This window comes from Heteronotia binoei, chromosome 5 (genome assembly GCF_032191835.1).
Source record: "Heteronotia binoei isolate CCM8104 ecotype False Entrance Well chromosome 5, APGP_CSIRO_Hbin_v1, whole genome shotgun sequence".
Lineage (NCBI taxonomy): Eukaryota > Metazoa > Chordata > Lepidosauria > Squamata > Gekkonidae > Heteronotia > Heteronotia binoei.
Window position 1 is genome coordinate 129,530,425 of NC_083227.1, and position 20,030 is coordinate 129,550,454.

At 40.1% G+C, this 20,030-nt stretch overlaps 1 protein-coding gene across 1 annotated transcript in view; it reads left to right on the forward strand.

Annotated features, from left to right (window-relative positions):
- LOC132572871 (collagen alpha-1(XXIII) chain-like) overlaps nt 1–20,030 on the forward strand; it is a 539,646-nt gene that overhangs the window by 498,272 nt on the left and 21,344 nt on the right. The window contains exons 5-6 of the mRNA XM_060240397.1: nt 16,375–16,401; nt 19,055–19,081. Of these exons, the coding sequence (XP_060096380.1) occupies nt 16,375–16,401; nt 19,055–19,081 (54 nt within the window). The remainder of the gene's footprint in view (nt 1–16,374; nt 16,402–19,054; nt 19,082–20,030) is intronic.

Genomic DNA, 20,030 nt, shown 5'->3' on the forward strand with positions numbered 1-20,030 from the left:
TGATAAAATTCTTTTGGGCCCACAAGAAAAGTTAATTTCCAAATTATATGCATATCTGCTTCAAATGAAGACACAAGATGAAGTTGTAAAGGATTGCATGGTTCAATGGACAAAAAAAATTGGTTATAATATTACATTAGAACAATGGGAAAGACTGTGGAAGCTTAATGTTAAACTAGCCAGGTCAGTAACCTTTAAAGAAAACCTTTACAAGATGTTTTACAGATGGTACTTGACCCCACAGAAATTGTGTAAAATCTATACCAATATGTCTAATAAATGTTGGAAGTGCACTAAACAGATTGGTACTTTTTACGATATGTGGTGGATGTGTGAGATGGTGAAAGTCTATTGGAAAATGGTGCATGAAATGTTACAGAAGATTATGAAGACTCAGATACATTTCAAACCAGAACTTTTTTTAATTGAACATATTTCCGGAGGACTATTCTAAAGAGATGGGACATTTGTTGGCACATTTTAATACAGCAGCTAGGATCCTTCTGGCGCAGAAATGGAAATCTCAGGAAATTCCCACGAAAATGCACTTGGTGAGAAAAGTTTTAGAGACAGCAGAGCTGGACTTTTTATCCCAGTGAATGGCTGGGAAATCTATAGAAGAAGCAAGAAAAAATTGGATGAAACTGTATGTTTGGTTGGATAATCAAGACTCTTAAGATTCTCTGGTGTGAATTGATTTTGTTTTTCTTTTTTCCTGTATTTTATATTATAAAATTTACCTTTACTGGAATTGTCAAATTATTAGATAATAACAAAATACTTATACTATAAAATTTTAAAGTGGATCATATACAGCTTAGATAAAATAATATGGGACAATTTATGTAAAGAAAATATTGTAGAATTATCCTTGTTTTTTTGGAAAGTATTCTATGTAAAACAAGGTCAGAATGTATTGTGCTTTCATTTTTCTTTTTCCCTATCCCTATCCCCCAATCTTTTCTGAAACTAATAAAACTTTTGAAAATTGTAAATGCCTTCCCTCCATTGGAAATAATGAAGGATGGGGCACCTTACTGTGGGATTCATAGAATTGGACCCACTGACCCAATTTTTTTGAAACTTGGAGATTGTTTTGAGGAGAAACACCAGATGCTATGCTAAAAATTTGGTGCCTCTACCTCAAAAAACAGGGACCCCCTAGTCCCAGATATATGCAGATCAATTTGCCATTATACCCTATGGAAATTGGCCTCCATAGGGAATAATGGAATGCCCAGCAGACTCCCCCTCCACACTTTCTGCTAACCGTGAAGCGGGGGTAGGGCCTCTAAACTAGGGAATCCCTTGCCTCCAACTGGGAATTGGCAGCCCTACCAAAGGATGTGTAACAACATCAACCTACTGAAGAGATTTAGTCGTGTAAAAGGACAAGTCCTCTTGTGGATCAAAAACTGGCTAATTAATAGGAAACAGAGAGTGAGTATAAATGGGCAATCTTCGCAGTGGAAGACGGTAAGCAGTGGAGTGCTGCAGGGCTCAGTAACTTGTTCACAAATGATTTGGAGTTGAGAGTAAGCAGTGAAGTGGCTAAGTTTGCAGATGACACTAAATTGTTCAGGGTAGTAAGAACCAGAGAGGATTGTGAGGCACTCCAAAGGGAACTGTTGAGGCTGGGTGAGTGGGCGTCAACGTGGCAGATGAAGTTCAGCGTGGCCAAGTGCAAAGTAATGCACATTGGTGCCAAAAATCCCAGCTACAAATACAAGTTGATGGGATGTGAACTGGCAGAGGCTGACCAAGAGAGAGATCTTGGGTCGTTGTAGATAACTCACTGAAAATGTCAAGACAGTGTGCAATTGCAATTAAAAAAGGCCAACGCCATGCTGGGAATTATTAGGAAGGGAATTGGAAACAAATCAGTCAGTATCATAATGCCCCTGCATAAATCGATGGTGGGGTCTCATTTGGAATACTGTGTACAATTCTGGTCACTGCACCTCAAAAAGGATATTATAGCATTGGAAAAAGTGAAGAAAAGGGCAACTAAAATGATGAAAGGTTTGGAACACTTTCCCTATGAAGAAAGGTTAAAACGATTGGGGTTCTTTAGCTTGGAGAAACGTTGACTGCGGGGTGACATGATAGAGGTTTACAAGATTATGCATGGGATGGAGAAAGTAGAGAAAGAAGTACTTTCTCCCTTTCTCACAATACAAGAACTCGTGGGCATTCAATGAAATTGCTGAGCAGTCAAGTTAGAATGGATAAAAGGAAGTACTTCTTCACCCAAAGGGTGATTAACATGTGGAATTCACTGCCACAGGAGGTGGTGGTGGCTACAAGCATAGCCAGCTTCAAGAGGGGATTGGATAAAAATATGGAGCAGAGGTCCATCAGTGGCTGTTAGCCACAGCATTTTATTGGAACTGTCTGGGGCAGTGATGCTCTGTATTCTTGGTGCTGGGGGGGGGAAAAGTGGAATGGCTTCTAGACCCTCTTGTGAACCTTCTGATGGCACTTGCTGTTTTTGTTTTTGGCCACTGTGTGACACAGAGTGTTGGACTGGATGGGCCATTGGCCTGATCCAACATGGCTTCTCTTATGTTCTTATGTTCATGTTTTATTTTAAGTTAAAAAAACCCTTCAATTGTGTTTGTCTGTTCTTTTTATATAGGTTTATTCAATTTATATCCCGCCTTCTCTGCCAAAGCAGGCTCAGGGAGGCTCACAGTTCACAATGAAACAACAATAAAACATTGAGTTAAACATTAAGTTAAAAGTAATTAAGTTAAAAACAATTCAGGTGCTAATCTCAATACAATTTAAAGATGGCATTCAGTGGTCCATTCAGGTCTAATATCCTTGGTGATGGCCACAATTTCAGTTGAATGCTATTCAGTGGAATAGCATAGTTTTTCAGGCCTTGCAGAACTGGGCAAGGACTTGTAAGGCTCTGACATCCTCTGGGAGTTGGTTCCACCAAGAAGGGAGGCAATTGAGAAGGCTCTTTCTTGTGTTGGTTTGCGTTTTACCTTCCTCAGCCCATGGATTGAAAGCAAATTTTGGGTTCCAGCTACCCTCTGGAGAACATATGGGGAGAGACGGCCCCTAAGGTAGACATGACCTTGGCCATATAGGACTTTAAAGGTAATAACCAGCACCTTGTAGCAAATAATAAAGGAGCATCTTGTAGTGAATAATAAAGGAGCACACAGTTGCAAAAACAAATAGGTAGAAAGAGAATAAAACTTTTTTTAAAAAGGTTGAAAAGTGATGTGGGCAGTCTCACTTCTCACTAAGTAAAGATAATGAGGAACCATGGGTAAACTTGAAGACTAACATAATTGTATTGCCTCCAGTTTATTTTTGCTAAAACAGACTAATATGGCTACTCCTCTAGAAATATTCCCATTACCATTAAATGTGTCATCAAAAATTTTTTGTTAGATTGCTGGAGATACTTGCACAGTGATGTTCCCACAGAACTATTGTAATAAATCTGAACATGGTAAATGCTGGGAGCAATTACATTCTCTCAGATGAAAAGCACTCCATGTTGCATACTCTGAAAATACAATACCCATACAACAGAAGCACAGTGTTGAGGGAAGGTGTGAAGCCTGTGAGCAACAAGTGAAAAACATACGTATATTTATTGCACAATAAAGTTAGTGTGCAGAAGGGCCTTAAATTGAAAACAAGGGGGATGGCTTTTGTGAAGCAAGCAAGATGGCTGTTGAAAGGACATTTCCAACCAACTCTTTGTTGTCTGATGAGCCAAAAGATTGTTTTGGATCTTCATGCTGGCTAAAGATGTACCCTTGGAGCACCTCATACTCTCGATATGATTCGTTGACAAAGTCACATGGCTGAAAAACCTTCATCTGAGAGTAGGCACCTCCAAGTTTAGAGTACATCCAGAGTAGTACTTCTCTTTCTGTCAGAGCTCATCACAGTATCTTCAGATCACAGAACCACATGAGATTATATGATGTAATCTCTTCACTTTAATACATCTTGTTTGTGCTGTTATTTTGGAATGACAATTCCCATAATTTAAACATCCAGAATGTATGCCTCTCCAAGTTAGTGAAGTTCTCACAAGCATGTTTCTCTTTTATGTTCTCTTTTTCTTTTATGCTAGCAATCATGACAGAGAAAATTGTCTCCACAGACCTAAGACTTCTCTAGGAAATACCTCATCAAAATGAAAAATGGAACATTCTTATAATGACGACCTATAAAGAAATAGTCCAAATTGTGTATTAAGAAAATCACAAAATTGGTCTCTGAATAAAAGTGTGTGCTGTCCAGAGCAGAGATTAAAAAAAAATACCACACAGCTCCTTGCTGCATCTTGACAAAAGAATGGCTTGGATCTGAAAGTGCCCTTCTGTGAGCAAATTTCCCCCCTTCAAGCTGCATGTTATGTGCAAGGCCCCATGGGTTGGCTGATCCTCTAGTCTACAGCATGTTTTAGAGAGCACTTGGAGATGCAGATGAAGGAGAAAAGGAGGGAAAATCCATTCTGTGAATAGTGCTGTCCTTGGGATTCATAGGATAAGTTCATCTTTTTAATTTTTAGTAAATAAAAATAGTATCCATTGCTTTCTTGTAAAGACCAACAACATAATTGAGAATGATTTGTACCAAAGGGCAACATGGTATACTGGTCTTACTTGTTTTATAAATCATTGGTTTAAGTTTCCAAATCTGAATAGGACTAGTTTCCATGTGTGACAGCCCTGCCAGATTTCTACTGTGCATTTGTATCAGACTTGATGACAATTGTCCTCAGTCTTGTGTGCAATCACATAAGGGAATTACTGTGTGAACACATGTTTAGTACTACACAGGGTTTTAATGATTCACATGGTTGCAGTGGTTTCAGAAGAGGATCACAGGACTCACTTAAATTTCTTGCTCTGATGTATACATATACTTGTGACTCACTAAATAATTTCCCCAAGTAAAAATGAGTGTTTTCAAGTTCAGTCCCAGCACATTATGTAGAGGATACTGGAGGCATGAACTGCTCCTTTGCTGTGCTGTGCTGTGCTCCTTTGGTGTGCAAGTTCTGCTAGAAAACTATGGATGTGGCTTTGTTTCTGATCCATTTGAGATTTAATTATAACTAGTTCACCCTGCTTTCCAATGAATAGTTACTGATAGTATTAAAATCTGGACAGGTATTGTAATACAGACTAGCACCTCTGTAATCATTTTGTGGTTATAATGTACATTGTAAATGAAAAAAGGAATTAGTCTTGGAATTAGCATCAATAATAATTGCCATGTTTAAACAAAAAGTCAAGGGAAGTGTGGTCAAGACCTTATTTACACACTGCTATGCAGAACCTTCTTGTTTCACAAAACCACCCCATTTCTTAAAATAGATTTTTGCTACCAATTGGGATTTGTCATATAATTATTACAGCATGTGTGATGTTGTGCATAATAAGAAGCATATGAAAAAGAGGAGGTTAGTGTAGAACCAAACAGTGTTGTGTTGCATCTGGGAGCAAGAATAATGGTGCAATAACAAGAAATTACTGTATATTCAGAACTATACTCTGTTTGTGTGTGCGTGTATTTGTCTGTCAATACTGGCAAATGTATTTTTACTGCTAAGGGCCAATGGCCCAGATTCTTTCTCTTTCCCATTCCCATTCTTGATTTTGCATGAAAATGCATTCTTGTAACTTCAGGGAACAAGACTGGAAACTGAGTTGGACATGCCATCCTTGCTGGATAGTCTAGCAATGGTATGGAACTAGCTTTCCTTAATATTTCTGAACATACAAGCAAGAGTTGGTACTTGCATCAAGATCTCCTTCAGCATGATATAATTTGCTGTTTGAAGAATAAGTCTCTATATCTGATAGGGCTAGTTGCCATGTAAAGCAAACTGAAAACTGGCAAACTGGGTTTCCTGAAATGAAGTAATTGATCCTGTAAGAGCATGCACAAAGTCAAGATTATTGGGGTGGGGGAATAAATAAACTGCAGCTGCATGTCAGGTGTACAAATCTGAACTTGCTGTCCCATAACATGTGGAATAACCATTCAGAGATTATCCAGACTGATTGAATCTCTGAACCTTGCGTAGTAAGTAGCAGAAAGGCAGAAGTATCCTAAATGAAGGGTCATGGACACCATGACTTAGAAAATGCTATACACCAGGCACTAATCATATGGAAGAAAATGTTATAGGACCACTTTTATTAAAAATAATTCAAGATATATATATATATATATATATATATATATATATATATATATATATATATATATATATATATATTTAAAAATTGCAGTGATACAAAAATGTTGCAAAATAAATCTATGAATAAGCCATTATATTAGCACTTGGATGCAGCACGTGTGCCTTTGGGTGTGTTCATTGCACATCAGGTCATGAAACCTCAGGAGATCAGTATCTAGGGTGAGGTCTCCAGCTCAACCCAGCAGCCAGACATGACTTTGCCTCATTCAGTAATAGGCTTTCTTCTTGCTGCCGGCACTACAGTTTTAAAGAGTTGCCATGTCCTATGTGATGTTTCTCTTCTGTGTATGCTTTTTCATGAAGATTGTGCACAGGCCAGAAAGTTTGTACCACAGACATATCTTTGGATGGCAGTGAGATGTTAGTAGAAGAGATTTGTTACTATGTTGTGGGGAGACAAAGCTCTCTGGGCAGCTAACGTTAGCTGAAGAGCAATAGAGATAAGCTAGAGCAATGGTTATGGGAGAAAATGAAAGCTAAGATTGCATGTTGAATGTTATGGCTTGGATTCTGGCCTTTTCTGCTTACAAAAGGCATTTCTGCCTATAAAAGAGGGAAGGTGATTCTTGATCACCTCCCTCCCACCTACTGCAGATTCCATCTTTGATACACACACATACACACACACACACACACACACACTTCTTCTGGGGGCATCCACTGATTTCTTCTCCAGAGGAGATTGAGGAGACCAAGCACAGTTACCTTGTGCTAGATAGATGCTAGATAGAATTCTTCCCTATATCATTTACCACTTTTAGCTATTGTGTCTGGTGGAGGGAGACTTCAGTGGAAGCTCAGGAACAGCCCTTGGTGCAGGGCGTGGGTCTGCAATGGGAGAGGGGAATGGAAAAATTGAGGTTTTGAATCTAATCCATTGTTCACTGTGATTATTAAACTACTTAATAATTAACATTATCAAACACTACTAGATAACTAATGCATTTGTATTACTTAACATCAGTAGTGCTAGTGGGATGGGAACAAAGCACACCCCTGGTTTCCATGCACGGTGCAATCTCTCCTTCCCCCAAGTACAGATACACAGATAAACACTTTCAGCTGCCTTATCTTCCTTGTTTTTAAAGGAAGCTAAAAATACAAAGTCCAGATGTCATGCTTTAACTGTTCAGGCTTGCTACGAGTAGCAAATTATGCTGCACCTATGTGATATGTACATTAATGCCTGTGTTTATTTCTTGGCTATTCTTGCTTTTGTTCAGAACAACAAACCCTTCAATTAATTTCCCCCTGAATTTTATACAAAAGTACTTTAAAATGTACGCTCTTGTTTCTAAATAGTAGACCAAAATATGTGATTCCATTGGTGGTTACTTTAGATTTATGCCAATACAAATGGAAACAGAATTTGTCACAGTATATTTATAGAGACTTAGCAGCAGATGTAACATGTGTGAAACACATGGCAACTAGTTATGGTCAATCACTCGCCACTTTGGCTCATGTCTTGCTCGCTTGTTGGAGCAGGGAGCTGGTTGTTTGGTGAACTGTTTGGATATGTCTAAGAAAAAGCTGGATGTGGTGCATCTTTGCTAAGTGAAATAAGGTGTGCTGAAATAGCACCCACTGATCAGTTCTTCAGGAGCAGCTGGCCCTCAAAAGACTTGCTGACCACAAGTCTTGGGTGGGGGAGTACAGGAAGGCTACGTTGCTAAGGCAGCAACCAATTGAAACCTCATTGGGAGGCTGGGATCCTGTGATAACAGAAGGAGCAGGGAGCCAGACTGGACCTGTACCAGTCCTAGTCAGGCCTATGAAAGGCTGAGAGATGGTGATGATGAGGATACATCAGAACTCCTGAAGCTGAAGTAGTGAGGTTGCAGGAATAATAATGGCATAGGTCTGTGAGCTGCAGAGGGGAGAGGTTGAATTCCCTCTTTCTTCCCCTTCCATCAGCAAAGCTCTTTGGGAGTGCTGGAAGGGTAATATTAACCCTTTCTCCCTGTTACTTCATGTTACATAAGGTTGCCAATCTCCTGGTGGAACTTTGTGATCTCCTGGAATTACAGACCCTCTCCATTCTGTTCACATCCTTTTTGAAGTGAAAAGGATTGTATTTATATCCCACCCTTCACTCAGAGTGGCTTACAATCTCCTTTCCCTTCCTCTCCCTACAACAGACAGGTAGGTAGGGCTGAGAGCTCTTTTGAGAACTGCTCTTGAGAGAGCAGCTCTGAGAGAACTTGTGACTGGCCCAAGGTTACTCAGCAGGTACATGTGGAGGAGTGGGGAATCAAACAGAGTTCTCCCAGATAAGAGTCTGCACACTTAACCATGACACCATACTGATTCTCCAGAACTGTGCACAATACTCCAGCTTAGGGCTGCTCCCGGGCAGGGCAGGGGTTCTGCCGACCTGGAGGTCCCCAACTCACCGGCGCACAGTGGGCCAGCAGGGGGATCCCCTCCTGATGTCACCAACACAATGACATCACTCACAAGTGATGTCATCGCACCGGTGACGGCACACATCGGCTGCTCTAGGAGTTTCTGGGAAAACTCTGTGGTTTTCCCAGACACTTTAGCATTTTGGGAGGAAAACTCTATGGTACCACTTGTGAATGATGTCATTGTTCCTTTTGTGCATAGCTTGCATGAAAAAAGTCCCCCACCGGAGGCTGTGGGGGACTTGGCAACCCTATTCCAGGTGCGGTCTAACCAATGTAGTATACAATAGGACTATGACAGCTTGCAATTTGGATGTTATGCCTCTGTTGATACACCCCAAGATGGCATTAGCCTTTTTTGTTTCTGCATCACGTTGGCTGCTCATATGTAACTTACAGTCTACCAAGATCTTGTTCACACACTGCTGCCCAGAAGTATATTCCCCATCCAGTATGTGCATTCCTCATTTTTGTTACCCAGGTGTAGAACTCAGTACTTATCCTTGTTAAATTGCATCTACTTCACATCTGCCCACTTTTCCAGCATGTTTTCCTAATATCCAGCTGGTACCTTCCTGCCCTTAATTTAAGCCCATTACTTCAAGTCCTCTCTTCTGCTCCCAACAGGAACAACTCCCTACCTTTCTCTAAATGACAGCCCTTCAAATACTCAAAGACAGCCTTACCGGTCCCATAGCACTATTGTGAGACTAAAATGAAAGGAGGGAGGGAACCATGTGTGCTCTCCTTTGCTCTTTGGATGAAGGATGGGATAAAAAGCTTATAGAAAGGTAAAATAATGATTTGATATAAAATTAGAAGTCCAGGTACAGAACTTAGTGGAGCAATTCATTATATGCATCCTAGAAATCCATCAGTGGTCATTAGCCACAGGATAGATGGAACTATCTGTTTGGGGCAGTGATGCTCTGTATTCCTTGTGCTCGGGGGGGGGGCACAGTGGGAGGGCTTCTAGTGTTCTGGCCCCACTGATGCACCTCCTGATGGCACCTGGGTTTTTTTGGCCACTGTGTGACACAGTGTGTGACTGAATGGGCCATTGGCCTGATCCAACATGGCTTCTATTATATTCTCTTATGTTCAGATCTCATTGAATTCTATATCTTCTGGTGTATTTGCGGCTCCTCCCAATTTGGTGTCATCTGCAAATTTAATGAGTAGCCCCTCCACACCCTCATCCAGATCATTGATAAAAAATATTGAAAAGTACCAGGCCCTCCACTGGACACCTCCCTCCATTCAGATGAAATGCCATTTATAACTACTCTTTGAATGCAGTTCTCCAACCAGTTTCTTGCCTGCCTAACGATCCTAGAGTCCAGTCCACAGTCCTCTAGTTTACCCATCAGAACATCATGTGGAACCCTGTCAGAAACTTTACTGAAATCCAGGTAAACAGCATCCCTTGATCCAGGAAGCTCATCACTTGAACAAAGAAGGAAATGAGGTTGGTCTGGCAGGTCTGGACAAATCTGTGCTGACTTCCCTGGATCACCAAGTTGTCCTTTAAATACTCACAGATTGATCCCTTTAAAATCTACTCCAGTATTATCCCCAGGACTGAGGTCAGACTGATTGGTGTGTAGTTTACAACCACAGAAGGTCACTACAGAAAAAATAGTTACAGAGTGCAACTAGTACCCCTGTTAGGGTTTGTAGAATCTTTCGGGATCAAGTGCCGTGTTCTACTGGAGAAAGTTTTCCTTCCAGACGTTTCGTTCTCAGCTGCGGAGAACATCCTCAGTGGTGTTGCAGCTGAGAACGAAACGTCTGGAAGGAAAACTTTCTCCAGTAGAACACAGCACTTGATCCCGAAAGATTCTACAAACCCTAATGATGTTACCAGCTGTGAAAACCTGAAATCTTTGATAGTATCCCTGTTTTTAATGGCATTATACAAGAATCATTATTTCAAGGTTAGTCCATTCTAGAGACCTGCAAGTTGTACTTTTCTTCTCTGCTAGAAAATCTCTGGAATGGGTGTCCAAGGTCCATGTGTATATTTCTGTCCATCAGATTGTGGAGGCTGGGTGATCCTGAGCCAGTCACTGTCTCTCGGCCTTACCTGTCCCACAGCACTGTTGTGAGACTAAAATGGAAAGAGGGAGGAACCATGTGTGCTCTCCTTTGCTCTTTCGATGAAGAATGGGATAAAAAGCTTATAGAAAGGTAAAATAATGATCTGATATAAGATTAGAAGTCCAGGTACAGAACTTCCTGGAGTAATTCATTATATGCATCCTAGATTTTAAAAACCTGGGTAGATACTTAGGTTTGCTTGTGGCTTGTGACTCTGGGCCACAGATTCCACGGAATGCCATGGAACTATAGGGCCTCCACATAACGCTTGTGAGAAAGCCCAGTAAAGAGACTGAGAAGTAGGTCTTAGCTATGTTTCCTGACAGTACATCTCTACAAAATAAACTTTTACGTGGCTACCATGTGATCTAAAGTAACCAGAAGAGACAGTCCTCCAAAATTCCAAAAGTAAGTTATGCCCCTGGATCTGCTCATGGCATAACTGAACCTTCATATCTCTTCAGATTCAGTATAGGATCTGCTTCCATCTGCATTACAGATGGATATTATTGGTCTTAAACAACAAGTAGAGCCCAAACTGAAGGAGTGATGTCAATGAATGGGGTCTCTCGCACCATATTGTTCCACTTAAGAAAGAATGATTTCTCCTAATTTAGCTTTACCATTCAAAGTGGCAGTATGGGAAATTGCTGAAACAATTGCCAAATGTTTGCCTATGTACTTAGTGGTGGAATTACTCCCACTGTCTTTGGTTTTTTTCAGTTTTCTGCCTCCCATATGCAGTCAGTCAGGATCCAGACGTGGCCTGGCACCAACAGATGATTGAAACTTTATTTTTGATGTTTTATGACAGTTCTATACAAGAATGGTCCATATAGGCTTTTTAATAGTTTTATTACTTGGGGTGCTGAACTTCAAGAGGTGAATGCACATAGTGGATATGCTACATTAGTATCTTCTGCATAGTGGATATACTAGATAAATATACTACATAAATAGTCTAAATAAATAATAAATCACAGTATTTATACAAAAAAACCTCTTGTCTTTGCATTTATAATTTGTAATTCCTGTTTTTGGGAAGGGCAGGATAGAAATGCAAAGTAATAACTAAATAATTAAATGACTATTTTCAATCCAGTAAAACACGTTTACTTGGGAATAAGTCCCACTAAATTATTGAACACTGTTTCAAATAAACATGTATAGAATCACATTGCTTGTAAAGATACTTGAGGTTCATATGTTCATCCTATAAATATCCATAAATGGTTGTGGCTTTTATTACAACTATGTAGAATACAGTTTATCTACATGCCAGAGAATGAGCTTTTTTCTGTGTACAGGACAGTTGTGTATATGCCAGAAAATTACTGAAATTACTTTATGGAAATTGGTTATAATTAAAGACATTCCAGTAGTCACTTGAGAAACAATACAATTCATCCACCCATATTTCTATTCAGGATATCTTATATGAAGGCTGTGTTCATTTGTTATTTTGTCATGCTAATGGGTGTTCAGTACAGTGTGCAGTAAGAGCATCAGATAAAGTTTCCAAACATTCTTATTTTTCCAGTCACCTAACTGCTACTTGTAGTTACAGAGCTGCTAGTTATCCTACTTATAGAGAACAATTCACATCGTTTTTAATCTATTTAGAATATTCTCTTTTATTGAGTGGCTTTATTAACACCATTCTCTTTTCATATGCTTTTTCTTTAAAAAAAAAAACAAAGTTTGGGAGGAGTTCTAAGTATCGTGGGAGATCTGATCAAGCATGCACTTCTGCTGCTTTTGCTGCTATTTCTCCTGAGGCCTTAGATGTCAGTGTGCTGCCATTTGCTACCATCTTTCTCCTCCTTCCAAATCAATAATTCTGTTTCTACCTTTGAGATTCTTGTGATTATTGTCTGTGCTTATTTCTTCATACTTGTATAAAAACACCTTTGACTTTATTGACTTTATTGTTGAATCAGGTTGCCATATCAGAGTCCCAAAAATCTGGGTGTCAAATTATTTATATGAAAATCAGTGTCTTGGGGGGGTTTTATCTTTGGATTAGCCAAGAAAATAACAGTGTGAAGGAAGAAGCCACAGAAAAGCTTCCTGACTATTTTACAACGTCAGGGAAAGCAGGATTGTCAGACTTTTCCCTCCTACATCCTACTGTCATGACCTCTCTCTGTTGACTCTCATTTAAAGAGTGGAAAAGACCTTTAGATAAACCATAGTGTAATACAACAATGTGATGTTAAAAGTAAACAATTTGCAATATTAGCAAAAATACTAGCAAGATAATGTTTGCCGTGGAAAGATAAAAACTTGGTGGAACTAAGGCGCTCATTCCAGAACAGGAAAGAACCCATACTGCATCAGTAGCATAATGCCTTTATTGGGACTGGTTAAAAGACACATCATAGTGAGCTACCTTCGAATTTCTCAGAACACTTCCTTAGCCTGGATTTTTTTTTAAAAAAATTAGGGAACGTGGAAGATAGATAAAACATGTTGATGGTAGAGGCAATATGTATGCAGGGCAAGCCCAAGGATTTTGAATGCCCTAGGCTAGGGGCACACACTCCACACACCCCTATGCTGTGGGGAGGTGGGAATATGGTACCTACCCTCCTCACACCCCTGCAGGGTAGAAAATTGTGCCCGCCTGCTTTATCCCTGTTTCACCATAGGGAGGTGGGAAGATGGTGCCCACCCTCCTGATTTCCATGAGGAGAAGTGACCATTTGCCTTCTTTCTCCACTGGCCAGCTCACTCTGTCCACCATAGTCAGATAAGGCACAGTGGAAGTAGGAAGAGGGCTGGCCTTGGACCAGGCCTGCCCTGCCTCCTCCCGAGAGAAGAAAGGAGGGTTACCTAATGGAAGGGCTAGCCCTGTACATGTCAGTCCAGAGATGGTGATTCAGGAAGTTAACTTGTGCCTTGCGCAAATTATTTCAGGAACTTTGGATACAGAAGGTCTGTGATTCAATCCCTGGCATCTCCAAGCGGGTTCAGAGAAAAACCCTTCTGTGCTGGAGATTTAAGAGACCATCTATTGCCTGTCAGAATAGATAATACTGAGCTAATTGGAGCAAAATCCAGATCAGTGTAAAGCAACTTCAAATATTTCTATTTACTACGAAAAAGAAGCAAGATAAGATTGAAAGAGCAGGGCTTTCTCTTGCACTGATTAAAATGTATGAAATTACACACAAAAAGACTTTTGCAGGGCTGACCTACATGTTCAGATCCATGATCAAATCTCCCAATATATTTTAATGTTAAAGAGCAGGCATGGGGACCCCAGATTTGGACTAGGATGTGGCACTTGGGGGGGGGGGTAACTTTTCTCACCCTCACCATTTTCCTGATAGAAATCCATTCGTCTCCATTTCTGTTAACCCAAGAAGGAAAATATAACCTTATTCTACTTGCCTTTCCCCCCTTACCATTAAAATAGGAATTGTGTGGCACAGATTTTCACCAGAAAAATATTCAGGGGAAGGATACCCTCTACCTTAAAGCTGTTTAGGCCTGATACAAAAGTGGGACTCCTTGTGGATGTTTTTTTAAGGTCAAAAAATACATCAGGAGATTTGATCAAGGATAGCAGATTGACAATCAGATTGTCAGTACCCCACCAAGAAACCTGACAAGTCATCCCAAGTACGCAATAGCACATTAAATAATCTGCAAGAGTAAAGAAAGTAATTCAGACCAATATTTCCACATAGCACAGCCCTTTTCCTCCAATAAATCACCTCTCCTATTTATTTAGATCTATCCCTCATTGCCCACATCACTTATATTGCGATCACATTGCCCTGGGCAGCTTTCCTCCTTCCACGTTACCCACCCTGTCTAGTACACAGTATGAATAATAAAAATCACACATTGGAATATATGTGAAAATCATCTAATTCTAATCAACATTGAAGCTAACTCCTGCCCCCAGCTCCATAACACCTGCTAATAATCAGCTCTCTCTTTGCTGTACTATATTGTAAAAAAAAAAAAAAAATTGGAAGTATGTGATCATATTCCTCATGGGCACACACCTCGTTTTAAAATTGCTGTTAAAATTGTTAACAAATGAGTCAGAAGCCGGCACTGCCTCTTCTGTTTTTTCCAGTTTGTACATTAAGAATCAGAAACAGGAAATACAGTGGCTGCCCCCTGGAGTGCCAAAGAACAGGCAGAAGAGCCTGTTCACCACCATGACCTTCACACAGTAGTACTTATGGCTGGCAGAGAACTAGTGGGGTATCAGGTATATCCTTCTTCTAGAAGTCACTGAGTAAATCCTTATAGTCTTAACAAAGATAACTTTCTGCAAATTAAATGTTAAAGAGTAGCTAAAGGTTATCCAAAATAAAGAAAAATGTGGGAAGAAGAAATCAATATATTCTAATTGATCTGCATATTTTCCTGTTTCTTCTTTAAATTTTGAATTCCAGATTTCTATTTAAAATGGAGGCTGAAAGTCTAGGCTGGTTGAGAATACTAGGTGCTATATGCATCTGCTTGATTCCTGTTAATATTCAGATTTCTGGGAAATATGGCAACCCTACTTTTTACCACTGTCAATGATTAATATTTTGAAAATGAATGAGCAGATGTTATATGGGGCAGCCTGCAAATGAAGAGTATCCCCTTATTGCATAACAAGGTCAAACAAGTTTTTAATTTTAAGAAATATTTCAAAAGGATGGTGGAAAACACTTGGAGACTTTGGGGGTGGATCCAGGAGAGGGTGGGTTTGGGGGAGAGGAGGGGCTTCAGCAGGGTACAATGCCATAGAGTCCACCCTTCAAGGCAGCCATTTTCTCCAGGGGAGCTGATCTCTACCAGCTGCAGATCAGTTGTAAAAGGAAGAGATCTCCAGGATGGAGGATGGCAACCCAAGTGGAGGGTGTGCTTGGAAAACAACCAAAATATTACTAAATAATTAAGAGCCAATGTAAATACACTTGGATTGTTTTCTTGCATCGTCTGATTTTTGTCCAATACATGTGCACTTTTCCATTTAAAGCACACAGCCCACATGTCATCTTTTGAGACTTTACTTATTTTATAAGGACATAATGTTTTCTCGTTATTCAGAACTACAACACACAGTTTCCTCACAATAGTACATTAGTCTGTATTACTATTGTGTGAGATGGGTTTATAGGAGCGTCACTAATACCTAACTGACATGACCAGTAATAAGTAACACAACCTCCTCCATCCCCTGCCACCTTCATTTAGTTCACCCATCTACACTCATGCTTTATGATCCCCATGGAGGAACTTTCAATTGTTTGTTGACTTTGCAGATACCAACTATGGATTTGTTATATAGCTTTTTGTGTTATGTTATGTTATGATTTTCCCTGCCATATTTCTTTTCTAAAGTGCTCTTCTAAGAAAGCTTTTAAAAGGTGGGGGCAACTTTCCCCCACAGCGTCTGTTTCCACTCTTATCTATTACCTGAAAATGGGGCATTGTACTATTGACCCTGGAAGGGATTTTCAGGTCTGTCATGCAAAGTCTGAAATGAAACTGGGGATCACCACGGATGATCATATGGAAAATCTTCAGAGTAAATCAGGATTTATTGTGTTCAAAATTGATATGCCTTATGTAACCCACTCTTTGCTTCTTTCGTTTTAGGGCCCGCTTGGTTTGGATGGCAAGCCAGTAAGTGGTGTTCTGAGTAACATAAACATGGATGAACTAAACAAGTGCCCTTATTTAGACTGTCAAAAATAATGATGAAAAGTTGTTGTTAAACAGTTGTATAATTTCCACTGATAATTTACTTCAGCGTGAAGTGAATCCATTAATGAAGTCTTACTAGTCTCTTGAGAATCTTGCTATTAAGTTTCCCCTTGATCTTATATTTAACAGTATGCAAGCAAGAAACTTTGTACCCACATGAATCCCTACTAGTGTAAGTGAGAGTGTCTTCATTTCAAAAACATGAAGTAATAATTGTCACAGAAAGTATCCTGTTTATTCAAGCACTGGGTCTCCTGGGTATCTGTGCTATTTTCAAATGGCACTTGAGAACGAGAAATGACAAAACTCCTGGGAGTAAAGAGGGGGCTCTTTTTTGTGCTGAATCCATCAAGACAGACAGAACTCTTAACTGAGGCCATTTCCATGTGCTGGCCTACAAACCTAAAAGAGACTTTGTAGTAATGGAAACTCTGTAGAACATCTAATAACTTTCTAAGCTAAGGAGTCTGCCTTATATTTAACATCTGCTAGGGCTTGCAGGGAGGGAGGCAGGAATTGTGTTTTACCCTTTTCTTTTGAATCTCTTGCTCATTCTGATGCTGCTCTAAGGGTATGCTTGTGAACTTTTTTTCTTTTTAATAAATGCTTCATAACATCTGATACTGGTAGTGGTTCTCTGTACCACATAGATCACCACCACCTTGGATGTCCTTTTAAAAGGAGCATCAGGAGGAGGGGGAGGGACAGTCAGTGAGTGAGTGGCTCACAGAGCAGTAAGCTGCCCCTGTACTAACCAGGTGCTGGTTAGTGGGAGACACAAAGGTAAGGCCTCAGAACTTAGAAGGGAAGCTGGAAGCCCTGGCCCTCCAGTGGGCAATTCCTACAAAGGCTGGGTGGTGACAGCTGAAGAGAGGGGGGGGGGAGAGAGAAGCCCCTCTAGGTGTTAGAAAAACCTTGGAGGGCATGATGGATTGGGCCTGAAGCATGAATGTTCTGCCACAAAGACAATTTACATACAGTGTACAGACATGCTGCTTATATTATCAGTTATTCTGAACAATGAAAGGTAAAGAGTTTGGAGTCCCTCCCCCCACTTCAGGATCATCAAAAAGTGGGGGGGGGGAATGTCTGCTGGGCACTCCATTATTCCCTATGGAGACCAGTTCCAATAGGATAAAATAGATAATTGATCTGTGGGTATCTGGGGCTCTGGAGGGGGGCTGTTTTTTGAGGTAGAGGCACCACATTTTAAGCATAGCACCTGGTGCCTCTCCTCAAAACACCCTCTAAGTTTCAAAAAGTTTGAATCAGGGGGTACAATTCTATAAGCCTCAAATTGGATCTAAAGTCCAATTCTATGTGCCCCTATCCTTCATTATTTCCAAATGGAGGGAAGGCATTTAAAAGATGCATGGTCCCTTTAAATGTGATGGCCAGAACTCCCTTTGGAGTTCGATTATGCTTATCACAACCTTGCTTCTGGCTCCACCCCAGTGTCTCCTGGCTCCACCCTTAAAGTCTCCTGGCTACACCTCCAAAGTCCCCAGATATTTCTTGAATTGGACTTGGCAACCCTACAGGAGATGGAGCTGTGGTAATATACACCAAGGCCTCCATTTGTTTATTTAAAAAGTCAGCTTGGAGCTGTACAGCGGGGCAAAAGGGACTTTTTCAGCAGGTTGCTATAATGAATCCCTTTCCATCTCCTAACTCCTTCATACTTCAGCAAACTGTGACTCCTATGTAACTTGATTTTAAAAAAAACCTTTCTCCCCCTAGAGTGTTCTGAGTAACATAAACATGGATGAACTAAACAAGTGCCCTTATTTAGATTGTCACAAAATAATGATGAAAAGTTGTTGTTATACAGTTGTTTAATTTCCACTGATAATTTACTTCACTCACTTTCTCCCCCTAGAATGTGAACAAAACCTGTCACCCACGACTATGGGCCTAATTATAACAAAGTCTGAGTCCAATGGTACCTTTAAAACAAACAAAGTTTTATTCTAGGTATAAGCTTTTGTGTGCCACTGGACTCAAGCTTTGTTCTGCTGCTTCAGACCAACATGGCTACCCACCCAAATCTAATTATAACCTAGTTAAACTACATAGAGTTGTCAGCCTCCAAGTGGGTCCTGAAATTACAATTGCTCTCCAGTCCACAGAGATAAGTTTCCTTGGAGAAAATGGCTGATTTGGAGAGTGGCCTTTGCAGCATCATACCTCACTGAAGCTTCTCCCCTTTCCAAACCCCACCTTCCCCAGGCTCCATTCCCAAATCTCCAGGAATTTCTCAGTTTCCACCACCCCTTCCTGCCAGCTAAGAGGAAAAGACTGTAATAATAAAAAAAACAGAACAAAATGAAAGGAAATCATGGGGATTTTTCATTACAAGCTGTTTAGATGGGGAATTTGTTTTGTTTTCATATTTGTTACACTAATTGCAAAACACCCCATTTTTGAAATTATTATAACTAACAATGAAAGAAACACATGCAAATGCCCATGCTATAACAGTATGGTTTGATTAACACTAGAAAGAGGATGTTGCTGCCAAAACTATAGGTTTATGAGCTATGACCTTATCGTTTCTTGTTGAACTCTACAGGGGCCTCCAGGACCAAAAGGGGATAAGGTAAGATTATCAGAAAACTACCTTTAAATTCTTTATGAGGTTAGTTCATAAAGGTTCTAGTGAGTGAAGTCGCATTCTTTTTTCGTATAGTCTTCTATACAGGTCATTATTTTGCTGATTCTTCCATGAGGCCTTCTAAATCAAGGCCAACCTACACAAAACAGCAGTGAACAATATGGGTATCTGTCTTTTCTCCCCTGCTGGAACCAAAAGCAAGTTGGTTTCCAATCGCCCCACAATTTATGGAACGAAACAGATTCCAGAATACTTTGTGGGAACCAATGCTCCCTGGCAGTTTGTTAGATGAGCTGGAGGAAGATTAGGATAGTCAACTTTCTGAAGCCATCATCAATGAAATCACACCCCGGCACCCTCTTTGTCCTCATGCAAAACTAGCTCAATGGTATACTCCAGAGCTACAGAAGATGAAACACGTCCTCTATATGATACTATACGCCTTAGGTTTCTAGATCCAATTCTGTTCAATATGACAGGCTGCTCAGACGTTGTAAAGGTTTGCCATCTTCTGAATGATTTGTCATCTGAAATAACTGAAAAGGTTGCTTTATTCTTGAGTCTGGTAATCAAGGATCAATTGTCCAATGTATAGCTGCATATGACTGTTTTATTATTTCTGTAGCTGTTTGTTTGTTTATAATCTGATATATGCCAATAAAGGATGAAACAGGAACTGAGACAGCTTGAGCAAGGGTGGCAGCGGATTCATGATGAAACCACAAGAACATCTTATAGGGTGGTTATGAAAGTCTATGAGAAGGCAGGGAAAGTCACTAAGAAGGAATTCTATGTGGCTGCCATTCTGTATGTGAGCTCACACCCAGCCCAATTATTTAGAACAATTAGATATTTCTTTGCCACAAGGCATACAAAATAGTAAGGAATTGAACATTGGCTGTAAGGCATTTGCAAGCTATTTTGCAGACAAAGT